This window comes from Galleria mellonella, unplaced genomic scaffold (assembly GCF_026898425.1).
Source record: "Galleria mellonella isolate WM207_F2 unplaced genomic scaffold, CSIRO_AGI_GalMel_v1 utg184, whole genome shotgun sequence".
Lineage (NCBI taxonomy): Eukaryota > Metazoa > Arthropoda > Insecta > Lepidoptera > Pyralidae > Galleria > Galleria mellonella.
In genome coordinates this window covers 11,229,442-11,251,814 of record NW_026442025.1, presented here as the reverse complement: position 1 = coordinate 11,251,814, position 22,373 = coordinate 11,229,442, and the positions used below count along the sequence as shown (strand labels likewise).

The 22,373-nt window shown below is 36.8% G+C and overlaps 1 protein-coding gene across 2 annotated transcripts in view; it reads right to left on the bottom strand.

Annotated features, from left to right (window-relative positions):
• Nucleotides 1-44: 44 nt before the first annotated feature.
• The window catches only part of LOC113510318 (coronin-7), a 30,618-nt gene continuing 8,289 nt past the window's right edge, over nt 45-22,373 (bottom strand). The window contains exons 7-24 of one of the 2 annotated variants that reach the window (XM_052893720.1): nt 21,608-21,745; nt 16,599-17,204; nt 15,428-15,536; nt 14,736-14,855; nt 13,583-13,703; nt 12,374-12,472; nt 11,693-11,790; nt 10,902-11,015; nt 9,979-10,221; nt 9,456-9,715; nt 8,063-8,184; nt 6,794-6,932; nt 6,119-6,250; nt 5,957-6,031; nt 4,957-5,092; nt 3,939-4,051; nt 3,333-3,475; nt 45-3,213 (exon numbers count right to left, since the gene is read on the bottom strand). In XM_052893720.1, coding sequence (XP_052749680.1) covers nt 3,383-3,475; nt 3,939-4,051; nt 4,957-5,092; nt 5,957-6,031; nt 6,119-6,250; nt 6,794-6,932; nt 8,063-8,184; nt 9,456-9,715; nt 9,979-10,221; nt 10,902-11,015; nt 11,693-11,790; nt 12,374-12,472; nt 13,583-13,703; nt 14,736-14,855; nt 15,428-15,536; nt 16,599-17,204; nt 21,608-21,745 — 2,718 coding nt within the window. In that variant the 3' untranslated portion in view covers nt 45-3,213; nt 3,333-3,382. The remainder of the gene's footprint in view (nt 3,214-3,332; nt 3,476-3,938; nt 4,052-4,956; nt 5,093-5,956; nt 6,032-6,118; nt 6,251-6,793; nt 6,933-8,062; nt 8,185-9,455; nt 9,716-9,978; nt 10,222-10,901; nt 11,016-11,692; nt 11,791-12,373; nt 12,473-13,582; nt 13,704-14,735; nt 14,856-15,427; nt 15,537-16,598; nt 17,205-21,607; nt 21,746-22,373) is intronic. The other variant, XM_052893721.1, reaches the window with a different exon arrangement.

Sequence of the window (22,373 nt, the reverse complement as noted above, 5' to 3'; positions counted from 1 at the left end):
TATATATATATATATATACACACATATATATATATATATATATATATACATATATATATATATATATATATCGACTTCATTTAGAAATCTTCCTCAGAGGGCATATAGCGCTTTATGTCACAGCATAAAATTTCCCTTTACACACGTTTTAAAAAAAATTACAGTTAATAATTATAAACAATAATAATCAACGATTCCAAAACACTTGTGTATAATTACTAATGAAATAATATAGGTATTACAGCGTCAATTCCCTAATGAGTTACCCTATATTTGCTTATAGTATATAAATAAATCATACGTGTATAGTTACATTATAAATAGTAAGTATTATAAATAAATGCATTTATATGGCAAATGTTGGAAACACTGCAATTTTATTGGACGTCGAGTTGTGTTGATAAATGTATTAAAAAAAATAATATTAAATTACACTGTAATTTTACTTATATATTAGTATACTAGACACCCGCCCCGGCATCGCACGGGTGAAATGCTAATAAATGTGTTTATTTACGACATCACATTAGAAACCTCTAAAATTATCAATGTTTCTCTACAATATTATGCATGTATTAAACATATAAACCTTCCTCTTGAATCACTCTATCTATTAAAAAAAAAACGCGTCAAAATCCGTTGAATAGTTTTAAAGATTTAAGCATACATAGGGACAGACAGACAGCGACAGCGACTTTGTTTTATACTATTTAGTGATTTTATATTTGCTACATAAAAACCTAAGTCGTAGCGTCATTCGAATGTAAGAAGCTCAAATCAATGATTATTTAGTATTTTCTATTAATCCTCTTTTACAAATATCAATATAAAGAATATAAAATAACAATATATCCATTTAATAACATAGTAATAAAAAAAAGGACTAAAGGAACAGTTTTTTTTTTTTTTTTAATATTTGAAATGTGTATCAATACAATAATATTGTATTTATACACATTTCAAATTTTAATAATATTGTAAACGTTCATTGGTTTATGTTAACACCACAAATGATATAAATATAAAAATTCACTCAATATTCATTTTTTAATAAGTTTTATAAAGGATTTTTTTTTTATACAACTTAGAATGGCCAACAAGCTGACGGCCCACCTGATGGAAAGTGGTAACCGTCGCCTATAGACACGAGCAGTACCATGGACATAACAGAGTATACTGTTTCGCCCATGATACCCCCCCATGCGTTGCCATTCCTGAGGACTCAGGTGTTGTTCCTCTGTACCCAGTAAATTCACGCCATATCCCACCCTTCAAACCGAAACACAGCCATGCAAACACAGCTGCTTCACGGTTGAAACACGAATGGAACAGAGGTACCCAAGGAATATGAGTATGTCTACATAGTGGTACGAGATTTACAGCGAATCTAACAATTATACTATGCAAAATCATCACCTTCCTACCCTTATCCCAATTATTGTTTGTGGTCGGCGTAATATGTTTTTATCCATATTACAAAAAGATTTGGCTTATAGTTTTACGACCGGCTGCTTCTATGCAAAATAATAGTAAGAAATCTGTCATCATCTTCATCATGATATGATGATGATGATGAAGTATAGTAGGATATCTATATATACGTACATACCTCGAATATTAAACTTCAATGCAGACAAATATCAACACGAGTCGCGTCACAATAAAAATGCATATTTTTACAAAAAAAATGAGCATTACAATGAGCATGGTTGTCACAGGTATAGTTTGGTCATATCCTGAGATCGCAATAGCATTTATTCTCGTGTCAAACGACAGGAATCCAAGGTGGTTACTTAAAAACACACACAAAAAACCCACCGCTATTTTGATAATAGCGTTAAGGGTTCTATAGTTGATGAAACTGCTTCAATCAATCACGTATCCTTATTGGCGTATTAAAGATTAATTTCTAGGGGGAGCCTGCCCTCTTAATAATGTATGTATTCTCAGACATTTTTGCTAAGCTTCGCTCGTTTTCTGAAGTGAGTACCGAAAAATTTTCGAGTGGGCAAAATACTGTAGAATTGTTCAACTAAGTTTTAAAATTAAATTTAATACAGACTTCTGCTCACCGCAGATTAGTCACCAAAAATACACCAAAATTCGAACTCACGACCTTTTTAGGGTCTAATTGTCCTAAAAGAAAGATTGCTACGAAATTAATATTTAGAGAGAAACATAATGATAACATGTTTAACTTTTATACAACGCCATCTAGCGGCGCATTGGTAATTTAACGTCTATTTAGTTTTATTTTTATTATTTTTACGAATATAAATGTGATATTGAGTTTCTTTGTCACCCCTTGGCGCATACATTACTGCTTACACAACAGATATAAAATATTTCTTTGTCTGCAAGCAGCAATGGATACGTGATTAATTCAAGCCGTTTGACCATGTACGAAGTCCATTAGACTTATATCCAATGCCAATATTATAAAAATGTGTAAAAATATGTTGGGTGCGCTCCTTCTTGATACTTTGTATCCGCGTGGCGACAGGGACAAATTTTTTTTTATACACTTCGTATAAATTTATAAAACCTTATTATACAATTATGTGCGAGTAAAGATGTATTCACCTACACTAAAATACTAATATCGTTATAGCTAGAATATTTAAAAGTGAACTATTTCTCATAGCGTAGGTTACTCAGGGAAAAAGTTCTAGAAAATATTGCTGTTCCATTATTACAACCTGTTGGGTTCTATTATGAAATAACGGTTATGGTGTTCAAGGCCCCATCACGAATTTACCATTAGGCACAAAAACAAACACCAAAAATACTCACTTTAATTAATTTTTAAAATAATTGTATCAACTGATTCTTACAGGACACGACATGACTATAGGACAAATGTGGAGAATCTCTAAATAGTTTTGGATAATTTTATATTGTGTTCAGACGTGCCTCTGGCTTTTTGTATCCTATCCCCTTATAAAAATCTCACCATTCAGTTGTCAATGATTAAATGCAAAATATGCATTGCACATTGATTGGTGATTAAATATATTTCTTTGTGGGGCTGGACAGTAATTGAAAATTAATACTTGCTCCTTGAGAAATATACCACTGAAATATTGCCTTTTTACATCAGTTTAGTTGCCTATAAACGTTACCTTTGTGATGTTTATAATACTTTTTTATCTCGTCTTATGTGCCTGTTTTCTCTGGGTCTAGCACAGGCGATAGACTGATTGTGTTGTTTAACTGTAAAAAATAAAGTTCATTTTACTTTGCTTACAATTATTATTACGAATAAAATGGGCAGTAATGTACCATAATCCTTTTAAATGTAACATAATATTACAATACTGGTGTATACCGACCGGCCATGTAGGGGAGCCTCGATACTAAGCTACAATTGCACTTCGGAGCCCTAATGGTCCCACTCGGCCTCTTCCACCCCCTCCATACTGTCCTGTTCCAACTTGAGATCCATCTGCACTCTGGCGCTCATCGACTTCATTATCTGCAATATAATGAATGAATGAAATTTAACGAAAATTAATCTCAATACGAAAGTTTGAAAAAAAAAAGTTTTTTGTGTGTGTATATATATATATATATATATATAAACTTCGCTCGTGATTGTAATAAAATAACCTTCTATAGCAGTTTTGACTAGCGATTTTATATACTTGTTTTTTTTTTTTAAGTTTATAGCCAAGTGTATCAACTAACAAGCTAGGCAAAAACAAAAAAGTGACTTGACAATAGACTAGTAGAGCGACTAGTAGAAACTACTTAACCAATTTAAAAATTATAAAAAATTATAAAAAATAATAAAATTTCTATGAAACAAATCTGAAAATATATCCTTTCAGATAAAAAAGAATCTTTCAAATCAATTTAGAATAGAGTTAAAATATTTTAAAAAAATAATAGTAAATTAAAATATGGCTGGAATTTGGTATGATTTGTCTTAAACTTACACTATCCTGCTTCTCCTTGGGGTCCAGGGGTACGTGCGACTTGATCAAGTCTGGTTTGGGTTTCTGCTGAGGCTTCTCAGGCCGCGGCGTGGCGGGTGTCGTATGAGCGGATACTGTCGATATAAATATACCATAAACTTTAGCCTGTAGCGGGACATTCATTTCAGTATTACCATATTTTTATTAAATTCTCTTATTACATTTTTTTTTGTACAATAGTATATAATAAGTTCCCGTGGGTGACATAAAAGGCTACTAAGGGAACTTATTGGTCGAGGGATAGACAGCAGCGTCCATCTTAAAGCATCACCATAAGCCAAACTGCGGTTACCAATCCACTTACCAAGCGTGACAATTACTGGCAAAATTCTCTTTATGGGGAAGCTTGTTTTTTTTAACCCCACCTGCGCTAACGGGATACGCCGGCGGAGTACCAGTGAAGGGTGATAGATGAGAATGAAAACAGGCCAGTTAGCCCATCATGATGAATTCATCAGGAATTAACCATGATAGTTTCCAGAGAGAACCGCGAGGAGGTCGACCTGGATGGGTATATTGCTAGCAATGGGATTTTCGGTCTCCATTACTAACACTCCCTTTCCCCCCGAGAAGCTTATGTTCAGCAGTGAGACGCAGCTGCTCATCTCTCTACCATTATGTTCCTTTAGTCGCCTCTTACGACACCTACAGGAAAGGAAGGGGTAGCCTATTCTATGCCAGGACCACACGGCCATTGCCATGTATTTTTTTTAAATGGGTGATAATGAAATAGTAACCCCGCCTGCGCTGCCAGTATACGCTGGCGGGGCACCAGTGCTAGATGACTAATGAGGATGAAAGCAGGTCAGTTAGCCCATCTTGACGAATTCGACTAGAATTAGCCACGATGGTTTCCAGGGGGAACCACGTGGAGGTCGACCTGACAGGGTATATTGCTAGTAATGGGGTTATTTAACCCCATTACTAACAATCCCTTCCCCCCCCCCCGTGCCATATGTATTAGGAAATAAATACTCACGCGGCTCCATGCCAGGCGGTTGCAGACTGACAGTACGCGGCGGCGCAGTTCGTCCCGCGAGCCAGTCCTTAGCCGACTGCCACGGCTCCCACGTCACCGCCGTCGGCGGGAACAGGTCGTCTTGGAACAGCTCGCTCTGCGGACATGAATCGTTAGTCGTACACTTGCATCCATCACTCGAAGTGGATGGGGTTTGCCACTTCGGATTTTCCGACCGAGGTGAATGGAGCCTTATTTTACACTGCCGCTTTGCACTCTCCGTCCGAGATAGAGGGGGCCTTATTTTACTTTGCTGCTTCGCACCTACCGCCCAAGGTGGATGGTACCTAATTTAACAGTAACTGTGTCCGAGACTATATCCGTGTGACAGGAATAAAAAGTAGCCCGTATTCTTTTCAATTTGAAATTACAAGTATGCCAGATTTCATTATGATTATTTGAAATATTAAGGCTCTAAAAGATTTTTCATTTTGTCATTACCACCATGTCAATAGAGGGAGACTTTGTACAAAAGTCGATTGCTTGGGTACCTCTGTTCCATTCGTGTTTCTACCGTGAAGCAGTTGTATTTGCATGGCTGTGTTTCGGTTTGATGAGTGGGATATGGCGTGAATTTACAGGGTACAGAGGAATAACACCTGAGTCCTCAGGAATAACAACGTATGGGTGGTATCATGGACGAAACGGTATACTCTATTATGTCCATGGTACTGCTCATTTCTATAGGCGACGGTTACCATTTTCCATCAGGTGGGCCGTCAGCTTGTTTGCCATTCTAAGTTGTATAAAAAAAAATTTCTTTGGAATAAATAGTACATTAATTACTTAAATAACATGCATAAGTATGTTATATTTATGCTAAACCATTTATAATTTTTCATTTACTTAACAATTGGTTTTCACATAAAAATTAATAAATTATAAAATTTTAATTGTTCAAAGATGGTACTAAAACATACAGTTTTATAACGAAAAAAGGTAAATTTACAACGAGCATTACCTTTATCCTGGGCACTGTGAACGACAGCGGCTCGATATTTCCGTTTGTAAGTCGCAACGCTCGTGCAAATTCAACCTAAAACGAATAAAATGATTGTAAATTCTGGAAAATGGCCGCCACGAGTGTTGGCGTGGGAAGATTGAGAAGCAACGGCGGTGTTACCTTATCGACGGCGACCATGTTCTTCTGCAGGAAGGCGATGCCCTGGTGCAGCGAGGCGGCGCGGTGGTGCGACAGTGGCGCCACGTACGGCGCCTCGCACGCCACCTCGTAGCAGTAGATCGTCGAGTCGCCCTGCACAACCAACCACTTCACGTTATACTCCAACCACTCTCTCTACTGTATCGTCAATAAGATAGGGTAGACTCTCTATCACTCGAGACATATACATAGCCTTTACTGCACAAAATACATTCTTTAGCTACCTCTTAAATTACAAAATCTTTGATATTATTCTTTCTTTCTTAAAATATATAAATCTTACTAAAAGTGCCCATTGTAATATTTATTTTTAGTCCAATCCGGCTAGAAGGACTATAAAAATACAGGTTTATCATTTAACAAAAAAATATGGTTTATCATACATATTTTCTTTTAGGAATTTGGTAAAAGTCGGGTCTCTAATTTTCTTTTTAAATGATAAACCTTGTTGGCAATTTTCAAATATTAATATTTTTTATAACTTATGTCACTTTTTTAACGATGTCTAGATAGGTGCATGTAGTAAGTTCATAAAATTCCTGTTGAGCATGTATATAGACAAGTTAATATTTGATATAATATTAACTCGCAGTTCACCAAACAATCAAAGACAATAATTAATTAAAATGTGTGTACCCGTCCTGTGAGGAAGAGCGTGCCTGAATCGTGGTCGATGTAGGTCTGCAATATGGCGGGCGACACGTCCAGCCCCACCGTGCACAGCGGCGCCGACAGGTCGCTGGCACAGTACAGCAGGATCTGACGCTCCGATACTCTGCAACCAAATACACACATTCTAAGTCCAATGTAAGGCAGAGAACCGGTTTTTCTCGTTTCCCGTTTCTACGAGACAGAGCTAAATTTTACGTATTTTTATAAATTTGTTGTTTTAATGCATTTCTGCTAACTTACATGAATATGAAAAAATATAATTAAGTACCTAATTAAAAATTGTTTTAACACTGTAAAGTACACTGTAGATGTCCATGCACAGAATATGGTAGGAAATAAATTGCCATGGCATAATGCTGAATGCTGGCCACGTTGGCAAATAATTGCTACAAATTTATATTACTGTCTTTTCGGTTTTTTGTTTTGTATGTGCATTTGGAGGTCAAAAACGCATTTTTTTTCTTTATAAAAAGTTTCTGAAATTAAAACTGACTATTTAGCATTCTTTTTTGAAAATGTTCTTCATATTTATAACGTTTCTAAAACTCTAAGTGAGACACTTATTAGAAGTAAATAAAAAATTACAATATTAACTGATCCCAAGCAACTATCGAAACCGAAAATCCGGTACTTTGACAATTCTACATCCCCCAGTCGGACAGGAAGAATTTGAAAAAACAAATACAACTCCTAATCGTATGAAGGGGAAGTGATTGTTAGTGATGGAGACTAAGGGCCCTATTGCTAGCAATATACCCAACTAGGTCGACCTCCCCGTGTTCCCACCTGAAAACCATCGTGCTGAATTCCAAGTGTATTCATCACGGTGGGCTAACTGACCTGCATTTTTCATCTGCACCTATCATCCCTTACTGGTGCTCCGCCAGTGTATACCGTTAGCGCAAGCGGGGATAACATTGCATAATCTTTTTCTTTTTTTTTTAATGGATATGAAATATACCTAAATAATAATACTCCGCCTGCGCTATCGGTATACGATGGCGGGACACCAGTGCGGGGTGATAGGTGACTATGAAAGCAGGTACTTTAGCTAATCGTGACGAATTTCACTAGAATTAATCACAATAGTTTCCAGGGGGAACCGCATGGAGATCGACCTGATAGGGTATTGCTAGTTTTGGGGAAATTAAACCCCCTTACTAACAATCCTGCCCCCTCCCCCATTGCATTATCATCCATTAAGAAAGTCGTATTAGTGGAAGTGTAGCATACTTGTCGAAGCCGGTGACGACGAGCCGCGTATCGCCGAGCGCCCACACCACGCGAGCTCCTCTTCCCCCGGGCGGCCCGCGGCCACTGCGAAGCGCCTCTGGCGATGCTCGCGGCTCGAATATCTAGACAAATTAAAACCCTATTACGTACACGCTTAAGAGTCAATTCACATTAACATACACTCGAGAAGGATTGAATTTGTATAGCATGGCATAATTATCATCATATCAGCCTTTAACTGTCCACTGCTCAACATAAGCCTATTCCTTGAGAGGTTTTACCAGTAGTTGTCATACTTGGCAGGCGAATTGGCAACTGCAGTCAAGCTTGGAGATGTTTTAAGAGGGATGCTAGTGCCCATCCCTCGCTTTCCCTCAGTCGGCTCTTACGATACCCACGGGAAAGGAAGGGGTGGCCTATTCTATGCCGGGACGACTGATATGCATTAATATTGAATTATATTTAATGTTTGTTATATATTTTATATATATATATATATATATATATATATATATATATATATATATATATATATATATATAACAAACATTAAACTTTTATTGTATTACAAATGCTTAGTAAGTAACCCTGCGGAGTGAGGCCCTGGTGACCTGTAATACAGGTATTCTTATACCTATCTCAGACACCAGTCTCTCACAATTATATTTATAATTTGTTTAATATAAGCATTGTATTTCACTGTAATGAATTGTGAAGAGAAATAAATCTGTTTATTATTTATTTATATTTAATATATTCTGAAAAAGTACGCAGTGCAGGACAACCGCCCACTAGATGGAGTGACTACCTAAAATGCATTGCAGGGAGTCAATGGATGCAGGTGGCTCAGGACCGTTCTTTATGGCAGTCTTTGGGAGAATCTCATATCCAACATAATGGCTGAAATGATGATGATGATGATATATCATCACCTTCCTACCCTTATCCCAATTATTATTTGGGGTCGGCATAATATGGTTTTATCTATATTACAAAAAGGTTTGGTTTTTAGTTTTACGACTGGATATCTACCTGACGTTAACCCTCTTTGGTAATGCATTTGTTAATGGTTTCCGCCACCTACGGTATGGAGGAAAGGATCGAGGAAAAAAGGAAGAGAATGTTGGAAATGTGTAAAAGAAATTTGTAAATGAGAAGAATAAGGGACTTATGTGGGAAAGAAAAGGGGGGAACACTGCAGTTTCGGGAAGGACTGGAACACTGCAGCGGCTCGGGAGGCCGGGGTCGCATACCCGTATGCCCTTATTCTAGAATCGGACAGATTTCTAGAGAAGAACACCCCTGACTCTGATGGATGATGATATATGTTACAATGAAATATGCTGTTGGGGTTCTTATGAATAAATAAATAATAAGTACTTTATCACCCTACCCTGACAAGTCCATCCTTGCATACAGTAGCGAGGTACTCTCCACTTTGTGACCAGTCGATAGCGAAGATCTGATCTGTATGACCAGTGAGAGTGATTGCAACTTTCGGCTCCTCCTCGCTGAGGTCCCATATCTTCACGGTGAGATCGTGGGCGGCGGTGGTCAGAAGATCGGACGCGGTCGGGTGGAATCGGATCAGGTAGATCTTGTCGGGGTGGGCGGCGAACGTACGGGCTGGTTCGTTCGTTGATTCTTGGAGGCCTGCAATTGGAGAATACATTTTAAAGTGAAGAGAGAGAGAGAGAGATGTTCTATCTGTGTTATGCTTATCTATATCTGTTATTACTTGTGTGTTGTAAGAAATACAAATAAATTAAAAAAATATATCTATCTATGTATATTATATTTTTAGATAGTTATTTTTTGGCAGAGCAATGATGTTTTTTTTTAATTTGCACAGCAAAATGTGCACGTGCCTATCTGTAACCGTGTCTATGTGTAGATAGGTAGTGGAGTGGTGGTACCTCCGTCGGGCAGGATCCACTCGCGCACAAGCCCGTCGTCGCAGGCGACGAGCAGCCGGCGGTCGCAGTGCGGGTCCCAGGCCCAGTCCTGCAGCGGCGCGGCGTGCAGCAGCGCGGCCGGCGCCACGCCGCCCGGCGCCGCGGCGGCTGCGCGCGCCGCCGGCGTGGCGCCGCCCGGCAGCTCCACCACGCCGATGCGGCCGCCGCCGCCGCTCAGCGGCACCGCGCACCGGACACCGTTCGCTGCGCACACGCCGACAACACTCACACATCACACGTCACACGTCACACGTCACACACTGTACCATACCACGCATAAACGATGGCAGCGAGACCACTGTTATAGTCTGTCAATGGAATTAGTAAATGGAAACAAACAAATGGCGAAACATATATCATGGTCACCATAGTACACTCTGCAATACAGTACCTTTCATGTCTACATCAGCTAAGACGGACTAGACAACGGGTACTACTTTTCATTAGGTGAACTGTCAATCGGTTTTCACTACTCATTCGTTTTCATTTGTTGCATAAAAAAATTATAATTTTCATTAAAAATTTTCCAAAAGACTATCATGGGTTTCTTTAAAAAAAAGGTGTAAAGAGATTTCTTTAAAGTCAGCAACGCGTAATACCCCTGATATTGTAGACATTAATAGGCTATGGTAACTTCTTACCATCAGGTGGGTCATATGCTCGTTTGCCCTCTCAATTGTATAAAAAAAATATCCAATAGTAGTACAGATAAAAAATTGGTTGACTGTTGTACTGGATCGAGTTGTCTATAGGTATTCTTTCCAACTATTTACAATTTAATATTATTTTCCATGCATATTTTGGGCGGTTCTATGGGCAAACAATCTGAAATATAAACCAGTATTAATCACAATCATTGATGAATGAACATTGGTAATACTCACCATAAAACCCATTACACTCTCCAGAGATCTGCCTGCTAATGTTCTTGATGTTTTCAACACACGTCGACTTGTGGCCGGGCGTGCCCTTCAAGTGGCGGAATTTTGATACTTTACCTGTAACACAATTTTTCATTAATATTACTACATCTCTACTGGAATAGAGATTAAAGGTTTGTTTATTAAGACTTACTTTCGAATATCAATTTAGGGTGAAAGAAAACACACGTCTTTAGTCCACTAAACTGGATATATTTTGAACTAATTTAAATTTAATAACATTGTTAATTTTAAACCTTGAGCAATGAGACATTGGTAATAGAATTGCCTGAAAACAATAAGGCTAACTAGTACATTTGTTTCTATTGACGATACGACACCCACAGGATAGGGGTGACCTATTCTTAGTCGGGACCACATAGCTATTTTAGGTTTGAAGCCTCAGAATCTTCCCCCACTGTATGTTTATTATTGACTAGCGGCCCGTTTTTAACATTTTTGACATTTTTAACATTTCCCTTTACTGCTCTGCTCCTATTGATCGTAGCGTGATGAAAAGTATACTATAACCTGCCCAGGAATATGAAGAATAATTGTACCAGGTTTCGTTAAAATCCGTTGAGTAGTTTTTGTTTCTATAACAAACATACAGACAGACAGACAAAAATTTTACCGATTGCATTTTTGGCATCAGTATCAATCACTAATCACCCCCTGATAGTTATTTTGGAAATATATTTCATGTACAGAATTGACCTCTCTACAGATTTATTATAAGTATAGATTAAACTCACCAAACACAGTTGACGTCCTCTTGGTGGTAACATTAGGCACCGAAGCGCGTTTGTCCTCACGCTCTGGACTTTTGCGGGACTTTAGCGAGTCTCTGCGTCTGTACAAAAATACAGTTTTTTTTTTTATTGAATACTTTATTGTACACGCTAATAATATATAAAAATATGACAGAAGTAATCAGAGGGAGACATTGTACAAAAGTCGTTAGCTTGGGCACCTCTGTCCCATTCGTGTTTCTACTGTGAAGCAGTTGTATTTGCATGATTGTGTTTCCGTTTGAAGGGTGGGATATAGCAGTGAATTTACAGAGTACAGAGAAACAATACCTGAGTCCTCAGAAATGGCAACACATGCTCATGTCTATAGGTGACGGTTACCACTTTCCATTAGGTGAGTCCTCACTCAGGTGTTATACCTCTGTATCCTATAAATTAATTGCCATATCGCACTCTTCAAACCGAAACACAGCCATGCAAACACAACTGCTTCACGGTTGAAACACGAATAAGACAGAGGTGCCCAAGCAAACGACTTTCGTACAGTCTCCCTCTGATGTGTGTATAGGAAATAAAAATACTGGGTAGATTTTTTTTTAATGAAACAGTGAATCAGTAAAACCGTAAAGAAGATATAACAATAGTGGTTAGTAGGTAGCAGCAATAGTAGTAAATCAATCTAACCTGAGCGGCGCGGGCGACGGCGGCGTATCGGACTCGACGGCGACGCTCACAGAACGGGCTTCGTACGCGCGCCGTCGTTCTGCTATCGACTGGTTTCCGCTGCACAAATACGTTTTTTTTTATGCAACTTCAAATGTCAAAGTAGCTGACGGCCCACCTGATGGAAAGTGGTAACCGTCGGCTATAAACATGAGCAGCACCATGGACTTAACAGAGTATACTGTTTCGCCCATGATACCCCCCATCCTGAGGATTAAGATGTTATACCTCTGTAGTCTGTAAATTTACTGCCATATTCCATCCTTCAAACCGAAACACAGCCATGCAAACAACTTCTTTACGATTGAAACACGAATAAGACAGAGGTATCCAAACAAACGACTTTTGTACAAAGTAGGAGACTGTACAAAAGTCCTTACTTTTGCGTCTGATTACGTTATATAACAATTTTAACAACTTAAAGCCTATCTTCGGTCGCCGATCATCTGTCAACTATATTGTCAGACAATTTGCTACTCTGCACAAAGATCGTAAGATCCATAGTACGTCGGCATAACTCCAAGCTATGCTCGCGCTCAACATTTGCTGGATTAATCGCGCGTCGATCCTCCGTCGACGGAAGATCGGCAACGCTGCCTTACAAGTTTTCTTATATGACGCGCCACACACAGCGGATTGTTTTTTTAATACCACGAAGGTAGCAAATAAGTATAGTCTATATGATGGTAAATGGTCACTGTAGCCTATGGATAACTATAACACTAGGGCTGTCACTTGCGCGTTGACAACCCTGAAGAAATTAACATACCTTACTGACCACGTTAACTGCTACTTCAGCGATCAAAGGTACACTAAATAGAGCACTATCTGCTTTACATAATACTACAAGAATGGCGTCCAATATTTTTTTTTTATATTACTATGATGACAAACAAGCATACGTCTCGTCTGATGGGAAACGGGGTTACCGTAGTTACCGTTACTATGACCTATGGACACCTGTAACACTAGGGATGTCACGCGCGTGTTGCCTTACTCAACCCTTAATTTCTTAAGGGTTGCGCTTAATACCCCCTTTTTGAAGAAACTTATGCTGTAGTCTCTGGGGAAAGCCTCAGCATGAAGATCATTCCACAACCTGAGTGTTCGCTGGAGGATAATAATGGAACATGTCTGTGATTTGCTTAATTTGCTAATATTATTACTCACTCGGTAGTCTCGAATAGTTTTCGCCTCTCGGCTGTGCTCGGTGTCTTGGGTCTGTACCCAGAGTCCGATGAGTTCACTTCTTCTTCTAAGCTTGTATCCGATTTGCCATTTATATATTCCTCTGTAACAATTGATATTATAAATTAAATATATAAAATTGTAGTATATTACAAGTAATTTTACAACAATTTGATACACAATTTTTTTGCGACTATGTTATCCCTAATACTGAATCGATTTTCCAAATGATTTTTGCAATTTATCTATCTATTCTATAATTTATATATAATTTTACTCCTGCGTTCGTTCTTATTTTATATAGGTTCTATAAATTCTTGAACAAATCCTGTAACATTAGTATTGGTGCAATAAAGTGTTAAAGAAATAAATATTTCACCTCTATAACGATTGAAACTTTAATTTTTCTTCAAAGTGTAAGAATTGGTCTGGAAAATTTATTATATAGAAAAAAAAATACCACATTCCAAATATTTGCAATGTGGAGTATTTACGAAACATCTCGTTGAAATCCTACGAATAGAATATGTATTGCTATTGAGCAAGAAATATACCTACGAAATGAAGTCCCTTTTTATAGAAAAAGGGATTTCATTTCGTAGGTATATTCGTTGCTCTATAACAGACCTGGGCAAATGGCAAGCCAAATCCGGTAGAATTTTGTCTGGCCCCTGAAACATTGTATAAACTATTAATTTGACGTCAAATTAATAGTTTATGTAAACCACCACAGTATTGCCAGCATTTGTTTTTCATGTTTTTTGTGACTCCATCTATTAAGCATGGATGATAGTGGTAATATTTTTATTAACACCTTTGTATGATAATTGTACAATTTGATTATTATCTGATACGAGTATTAATGCTTAAAAATTTTCTTTTCAATTTTTTTATTCAAATGACTTGATAAATAAATATTTTGTTTCAAAAATGTTGGTTTTAAAATTCATTAATTGACATCCTTAGCAAAGGAAGAATGACGACGATCCCGGATTCTCTGTGAACTCGGGTCTGGATGTTAGGGGTTGTGCCTCCAACTGTTCCCTGCCTGGTTACTCATAACACATCCTGTGTATATCCTATCATGAGGATGAGGTTGGTATGATAAGTCGGAAGTTATTATTATTGTTCTGACCTTTAGTAGCGACCTCCACGTCGCTAGTCGGAGAGAGAGACTTGTCTTTCTCCTCTGAAGACTCCTTCGCGGTGGGCGTAGACGTCATCGGCGTACCCGCTGTTGTGATTGGCGATGTTGCTGCAAACATCACTGACATTATTGATTGTTGGTGATCAAAATTTCCCTTTGTGTGAATTGTAGACACCTGTGCGACATAGGTATGCAATTTTAAATGTTTTATTGTAACCGAACAAAAAAGTACGCAAAGTTAATAAAATTTTAAATTTATCAGTTTATTAAGCTGCGTTTTAGGGTCTCATACATTCAAATTCAAATCATATTTATTCAAATAGACTAGATAAAAGTGCTTGTAAACAACAAGCACTTTTAAATCTTCATTTATATAATATAAAAACGGCTGAACTGATTTTGACGAAATCTTGACAGTATATTCAGCTAAATATAGGTCAATACTCATATATAAAGGCTATAGAAAGTAAAAAAAAGTACCCCCAAAAGCGTTAAATTTATAATTTTTCCAACTCATCTATTAACAAATATAAAGTTTACTCTATTAGACACTAGATGGCGTAAAAAATAAAAATGTGATTAAGTGCTATATATTACAAAATTGACTTAAATTTTTTTAGCACGTGAACAAAGTCACGGGCACAGCTAATAAAATGTACAAGTAACTGCGAGAGTCTCACCAGAATCAGATTTAGTCATGCCGGGAACGGCCGGCACTGAGAACACTTTGTCAAAGGAGAAGTCTTCGCTGCCGGACGACGTGGAGAATGGTTTCGGGCCCAGGCGAGGCTGCACAATGTAATTAGGAACAATTTTGTTTTCGTCTTTTATATAGGCTGTTTGGCTGTGTGATCCTGACATAAAATGGCCACCACTTCCTTTTCCATGAGTGTAGTAAGAAGCAACTAAGGAAACATAATGGTTGAGGGATGGGCAGCATCCATATCTCTTAAAACAACATCAAAAGCATAACTGCGGTTATCAACCCGACTGCCAGGGGGGAAAGGAATTGTTAGTAATGGAGACAGAATCCCATTGCTAGCAATATACCCAACCAGGTCGACCTCCTCGCGGTTCTCCCTGGAAACTATCACGGTTAATTCCTGATGAATTCATCATGATGGGCTAACTGGCCTGTTTTCATTCTCATCTATCACCCTTCACTGGTGCTCCGCCAGCGTATCCCGTTAGCGCAGGCGGGGTTACCATACCAATTCCACCCATTAAAAAAAAAAACCCGACTGCCAAGCATGGCAGCTACTAAAAACCTCACACCCAATGAGCATTCTATGGGAGAGGAGTATGTTAAATAGTTGACAGTTAACGACTGAAATAATGTTGATGATTTATTTAATTAGATGCATTGAAAAATTTCAATTTTAAAACTTGGACCTCAGACCAGAAAAGCATGTAATATTAGAAACCAAACATCTCAAAGGCATAATATCTCTTCAAGCAGATCGATTTCAGTTTCTAATCTCCTAAAAACATAATAAAGACCTCTATCGAAACAAATATTGTTAAAAAAAATCAAAAATTGCAAACAAAGAATAAAAATATAAATGAATATTTTAACAAAAGCATTCTAAAGAATATGTACAAAAAATCATATATAATTATCTTCACACCAAATCATTCGGATTAAATTAAATTAATTAAACCTCCATCGAAACAGATATTATTAAAAAAAATAACAAACCAATGAAAAAAAAAGAATTACAAGCTAAATATTAAAAAAAAAGTATTCTAAATAATATCTACAACAATCATATCAAAATAAACTTTCACAAAATTAAACAATGCAAAATCAAAAAACAATAAATTCACACATGAAAGAAATCCCAATAATACCTTATAACCAGAAATTGGTACTGTAGTTGTTCTAGGTTTGGGCTTAGGAGCTTCTGAATGCTCTTCTCCCGAGCCTGGCTCTGAAATCGAAGATCTTGGCAACGGCTTTGGCACTTGTACAGGCATCCCATTGATAAGACTATTGCTCCTTGACAGAGAACTCTCCACAGAATCAGAGCTGTCGTTCTTTTCTATCGTCTTTTCAGCCCTATAAATGGTCTTCTCATTATTCTCCATGGTCTTTTCATTATCTTCGTCTATCTTTTCGATATTTTCAACAATTTCCGGTTCAGCATCTAGAACTTTCTTATCGATAAAGTTGTCATGGCCGTTATCGATAATCTTTTTGTGGAAACCATTTGTCTCTTTGGAGTAATCTGTGGTTTTGGGCTCCTTACTCTTTTGACGTTCCATGTCTTTGATTAAGTCTTTAACGTTGACGAAATCTATGCGGTCCTCGTCTTTGGGTTCTGATTGAGGTTTAGCTACCGGTTTAACTGGTTCCTCAACTTGAACTGGAGTGATAGGTTTCTTGGCATCGATTTTCTTTAGCGGCGGCATCGCCAAGATCGTTGTTACAACCTCCTCCAAATTTCCTCTGTGTACCTGAAAATTACATACATTTTGATACAATTGGTGAAATCCGAGCTTACCGTTTCCCAATAGCGATAGTGAATGTAAATAATATTTAAAAACAAACTGCGAACACGTAAATGAATAAATAATTATTTGTAAAACTAATTAAATCTACCCAAACATCTAAATTGACACTGATGCATATATATTAGCTACCAAACAATTTAATTTTACTACATCCAAACAGGGTTCATGACACCTTCATAGGAACATTGTAACAATTATATTAGGTATATGAATGTATTAAATAAATAAAATATATAAACAAATTCGGTTATTCGACCACGTAGTATGTTACAGTAGTACATATATAAGGGTTCAGTCGTTTATGTTTAGGGTTGATAAAAGCAAATTGTCAGGATTTCTCCTTTTAATGGAGAAAAAAAAAAGAATAATAACGTTCCCACTCAAAGAATCAACATTAGATTGGACTATATCAGTCTATATTGGACTATGTCGACATTAAATTCAAGAGTAAGCCTACTTGGCTGCTGTACTCGACAATGGAAAAGTTATTGGATCGTTATGGGCTTGAGACTATGGAGCTTGAAAGTTGTCTTGACTTTATATTGCTACCTCACAGTGTTTGCAGTATAATTTTAAACTTCATAATACAGTATTAACCATAAAGGTTCAGTAATCCGAAACCAGTGATAGTATGAATTAAAGTGAATACCTTGTATCTATCGTCGAACGTTTATAACTTAACTTACCAAACACTGGAATTATCTGTCAATTTTCAAAACCGATTTAACAGTTCCAATATTTCTGATTGATTAATTATAAACTATCTGTTATCGAACTGAAATATTAATATCATTGAAAATTTGGATTTACATAGCAAAATTGTATTTGAAAATTTTCGAAGCAAAATATGAAGTAGGTGTAAAGTTTTCAATGGTAGATTTACATACAACATATTCTATGATATAAACATTAATCATAGGATATGAACGTGCAGTTATCAATTCACTAGAAGAGTACTCTTTAAATAATCAATCAGAAATATTAATATATTGTTCAATTGTTTTTGAAAATTCACATATAATCGTAACGTAGGCACACTTCAGTAAGCTAAAGTTATGAATGCTTCGAACGTTATGAACAAGGAACATGAATCACGGAGAAAAAAATAGAACCTTCTTCCCAAAACATGCGGTCAAATAAACTGACTCGAGTTAAAAAATAATTTCAGCTGTAGTAAGTTTTATATATTAATTAATTCAATTCTATCATTGGGTTTAGGGTTAACGTACCTTTTAAGATAAAAACCTTTATATTAAAATTAAATTATAATTAAAAAAAAAACTTAATTAAACATATACCAAACCTAACCTAGTCAATGTTGGTAACATTGACGTGAATGCAATAATATAAAAAAAAAGTACTTACTCTAAACAAATTACCCCAGGCATTCAGATTCCAACTACATTCCAAACTACACAATCACCAACTACAAAAAAAAAAAACATAAAAACCGCATGATAAAACCAAAAATCACACAAAACTTGCAACAAAAACAAATAAAACACTAACTTACCTTTATGAAACTTAAAAAAAAAAACTATGTTATTTTAATGTAATAATTTATATACAACATGTAAATTTAATAACGCTACATCAAATTGAATGAATGGAGATGTCGGTAGGGGCCGCCCTAGACGGACGTATGTTGACCAAATAGGCGACGTGCTGAAGAAGGGCCAAATTATATATAAATGTATGAAAAGATTGAGGAATGTGGAAGAAGCGAAAGAGGTTTGTTTAAATCGAAGCATTTGGCGTTCCATTGTTTCTGCCTACCCTAATGGGAGACAGGCGTGACAGCTAGGTATGTATGTATGCTATATCAAATTGTAGTATACGCTATTATTGAATAGTTCTATAGGTTGGTATAACTTGTATTTATATACATATAGACAGATAGATAGATACTCTTAAACGCAACCGCAGTTAGGCTTTAGAGATGTTTTAAGAAGGACGCTGCTGCCCATCCCTCGAACATAAGTTCCCTTAATCGCCTCTTGCGACATCCACGGGAAAGGAAGGGGTGGCCTATTCTATGCTGGGACCTACACGGCTAGAGAAGCTAGAATGGTCTTATACTTAATTTAATAAGGCTCAATCGCGAATATATAGATACTCTTTATTGTTTCCTCCATAAAATTACAATAGTCAACATATTATAAATACAAACAATTACAAGAAAATATTACATTCAGAAAACAATGGTCGTAGAACTTCATCAAAAGCCAAACAGCGGTTGCCAACCCGCCTGCCAAACGTGGCAACTACTGTCAAAACTCCCTTAAGAAGCAAGCTATGTTCAGTAGTGGACAAAAATTAAAACAATCTTAAAGAAATCTTTCAAATTTGATTCAACTAAGGAAAATATTACTTTATGTTGAAGAGGAACAATAAATTAGTGATTAGCTATTTGCGTTATTATATTTACATGTTTTATATATATATATATATATATATATATATATATATATATATATATATATATATATATATATATATATATATATATATATATATATATATATATTTATTTATTTATTTATTTATTTTTTTTTTCATAAAATGTTTAATTTTTAATTTTTTTTAACTTGTAATTAAATCATCTAAGTGCACTAAAAAACTATAAAAAAAAAACCTTTAAAAACACAAGTATAAAATATGCAGCCTCCACCATGCGTTAGGTATCCGCAACAATTTTATTATCAAATAAAAATAATGTTTGTATATGTAATTATTTATCTTGCATGCATTCGCGCATTCCGGATACGATAGTAGGCATTGTAATGCCATACATGGCTTCATTAATTTAATATAAATTGCAATTTTAAATATATAATAACTATGTTTTAAGAAGGACTCATCCCTCGTCCTCCCTTTGTCGCCTCTTACGACACCCACCGGAAAGGGTTGGCCTATTCTATGCCGGGACCACGGAATCCTGACAGCTAAAGGCTGGTATAATGATATTAAATCAGTATGTTGCCGTATGGTCCCGGTATAGAATGGGTCACTCCTTCTTTTCGCGTGGGTATTATAAGAGGCGACTAAGGGAACTTAATATTCCAGGGATAGGCAGCAGCGCCCCTTTTAAAACATCACCAAAGCCTAACTGCGGTTGCCAACTCGCCTGCCAAGTGTGGCAAATACTAGTAAAACATTGGGAATATATAAAAATTTTGATATAAGATTTTGGGGAATGTTTCTAGTATCAAGAAAAATAATAAAACATGGAAAATAGTAACTGCCCACAATTGGAATCCTTGATTACGCCAACGGCATGGCATTTGGCAACTGTTACCTACGTGGTGGGCGTAATGTTGGCCATCCTCCCATTTCACCGAGCATATTTTAAACGAACATGGCAGTGGCCTCACCCACTGCCTTTACTGAGGTTCATTTGATTTGTTAATGGTGTTGTCCATCACCGGAAAGTTTGTTAGAGTAGGCCAAATTCGAACTTACTGCCATTGATGTCTATTAATCGGCATAAAGTTAACTTTGATAGAACTTAACAAAAAGGAAACTAAGTTCTGCTGAATTTATCACAGAAACACTTTCTGAATGATATAATTAGTGATCAAAACATTCAATTCAATTAAAATAGCAAATTATTATATGTCAAAATGCATAATTCATTCGGTGGAATTTGGAGTCGCCTCTCTCACTTATTCAAGTTGGATTGCGAAATCCTAAATTTAACGTATCCCACCCATGTCCAATAGTTACATGTAATATCCCAGATTTTTTGAATAAATTTCGATAACATGAAAGAAATTTGAAACATTTTTGAATAATTATGTTGATAACAAAAATGATGTGTTAAATTTTTGTTCTGTAGTAAACTTGTTTTGTTAAATAATGTTTTGTTAAATAAACTGTTTATAACCAAACTGTTAATCTATTATTATTTGAACTACTATTGTACTATTTGTGTAAAAATTATATTGGCAAATAAATATTAATTTCATTTCATTTTGTCTGATATAAATAAATTGTACATAGATCTTGGACTATAGTAAAAATGGTAGTAGTAGGGAGGGAGGGATCATTAGTAATGGGGAGGTTAGTCCCCATTGCTATCAATATACCTTATTAGATAGACTTCAACACAAACCCCCTGAAAACCATCGTGACTAATTTATCGTTGAATTCGTCATGATAGGCTAACTGACCTGCCTTTTCATCTTCACCAATCATCCCTCACTGGTGCCCCGCCAGTGTATACCGATAGCACAAGCGGGGTCACATTTCATTATCTTCCATTAAAAAAAATTACTACTAAGTAATCCTACTATTCTTATTAGTAAATAGTATTTATTAGTAATTCTAGGGAATGCTCGTCCTACCTGTGTATTATTGGCGTCTGGATGCATGGAGATGCTGGGCAGCGGGTAGTCCTGGTTCTGCAGCCACATGGGAGCGCTCAGGTACGTCACCGCGCCGCTGGTCTCCGGGTATAAGTCAGCGTGATAGTCCCGATAGCTCTGCGGTAAACATGGAAACCACAATTACACTACAACGCCGGCATTACGGGAGGGAGTGTTTTTTTTTTGGTGAATGATAATGAAACGGTGGCCCCGCCTGCGCTAACGGTATGCGCAGGGCACCAGTGAGGAATGATAGGTGAAAATGCAGGTCAGTTAGCCCATCGTGATGAATACACCTGGAATTCAGCACAATGGTTTTCAAGTGGTCTCCATGTGGTCTCCCCTGGAAACAATCGTGCTAAACTTCAAGTGTACTCATCATGATGTGCTAACAGACCTTAGTCCATTATGAGAGGGTAAGGATTGTTAGTAATAGGATAAAACAGCCCCATTACTAGCAATATACTCTGTCAGGTCGACCTACACGTGGTTCCCCCTGGAAACTATGGTGGCCAATTTTAGTTGAATTCGTCAGGATGGGCTAACTAACCTGCTTTCATTATCATCAGTCATCTATTACCGGTCAGTGTATACCGATAGCGTAGACGGATTCACCACACATTTATCACCCATTAAAAAAAAGACTGAAACCATTATGACGAGTATGCTTTCTATTCTCTTGTCTGATAAAATATTGTTATGTAAAGAACACCAGAGGGAGACTTTGTACAAAAGTCGATTGCTT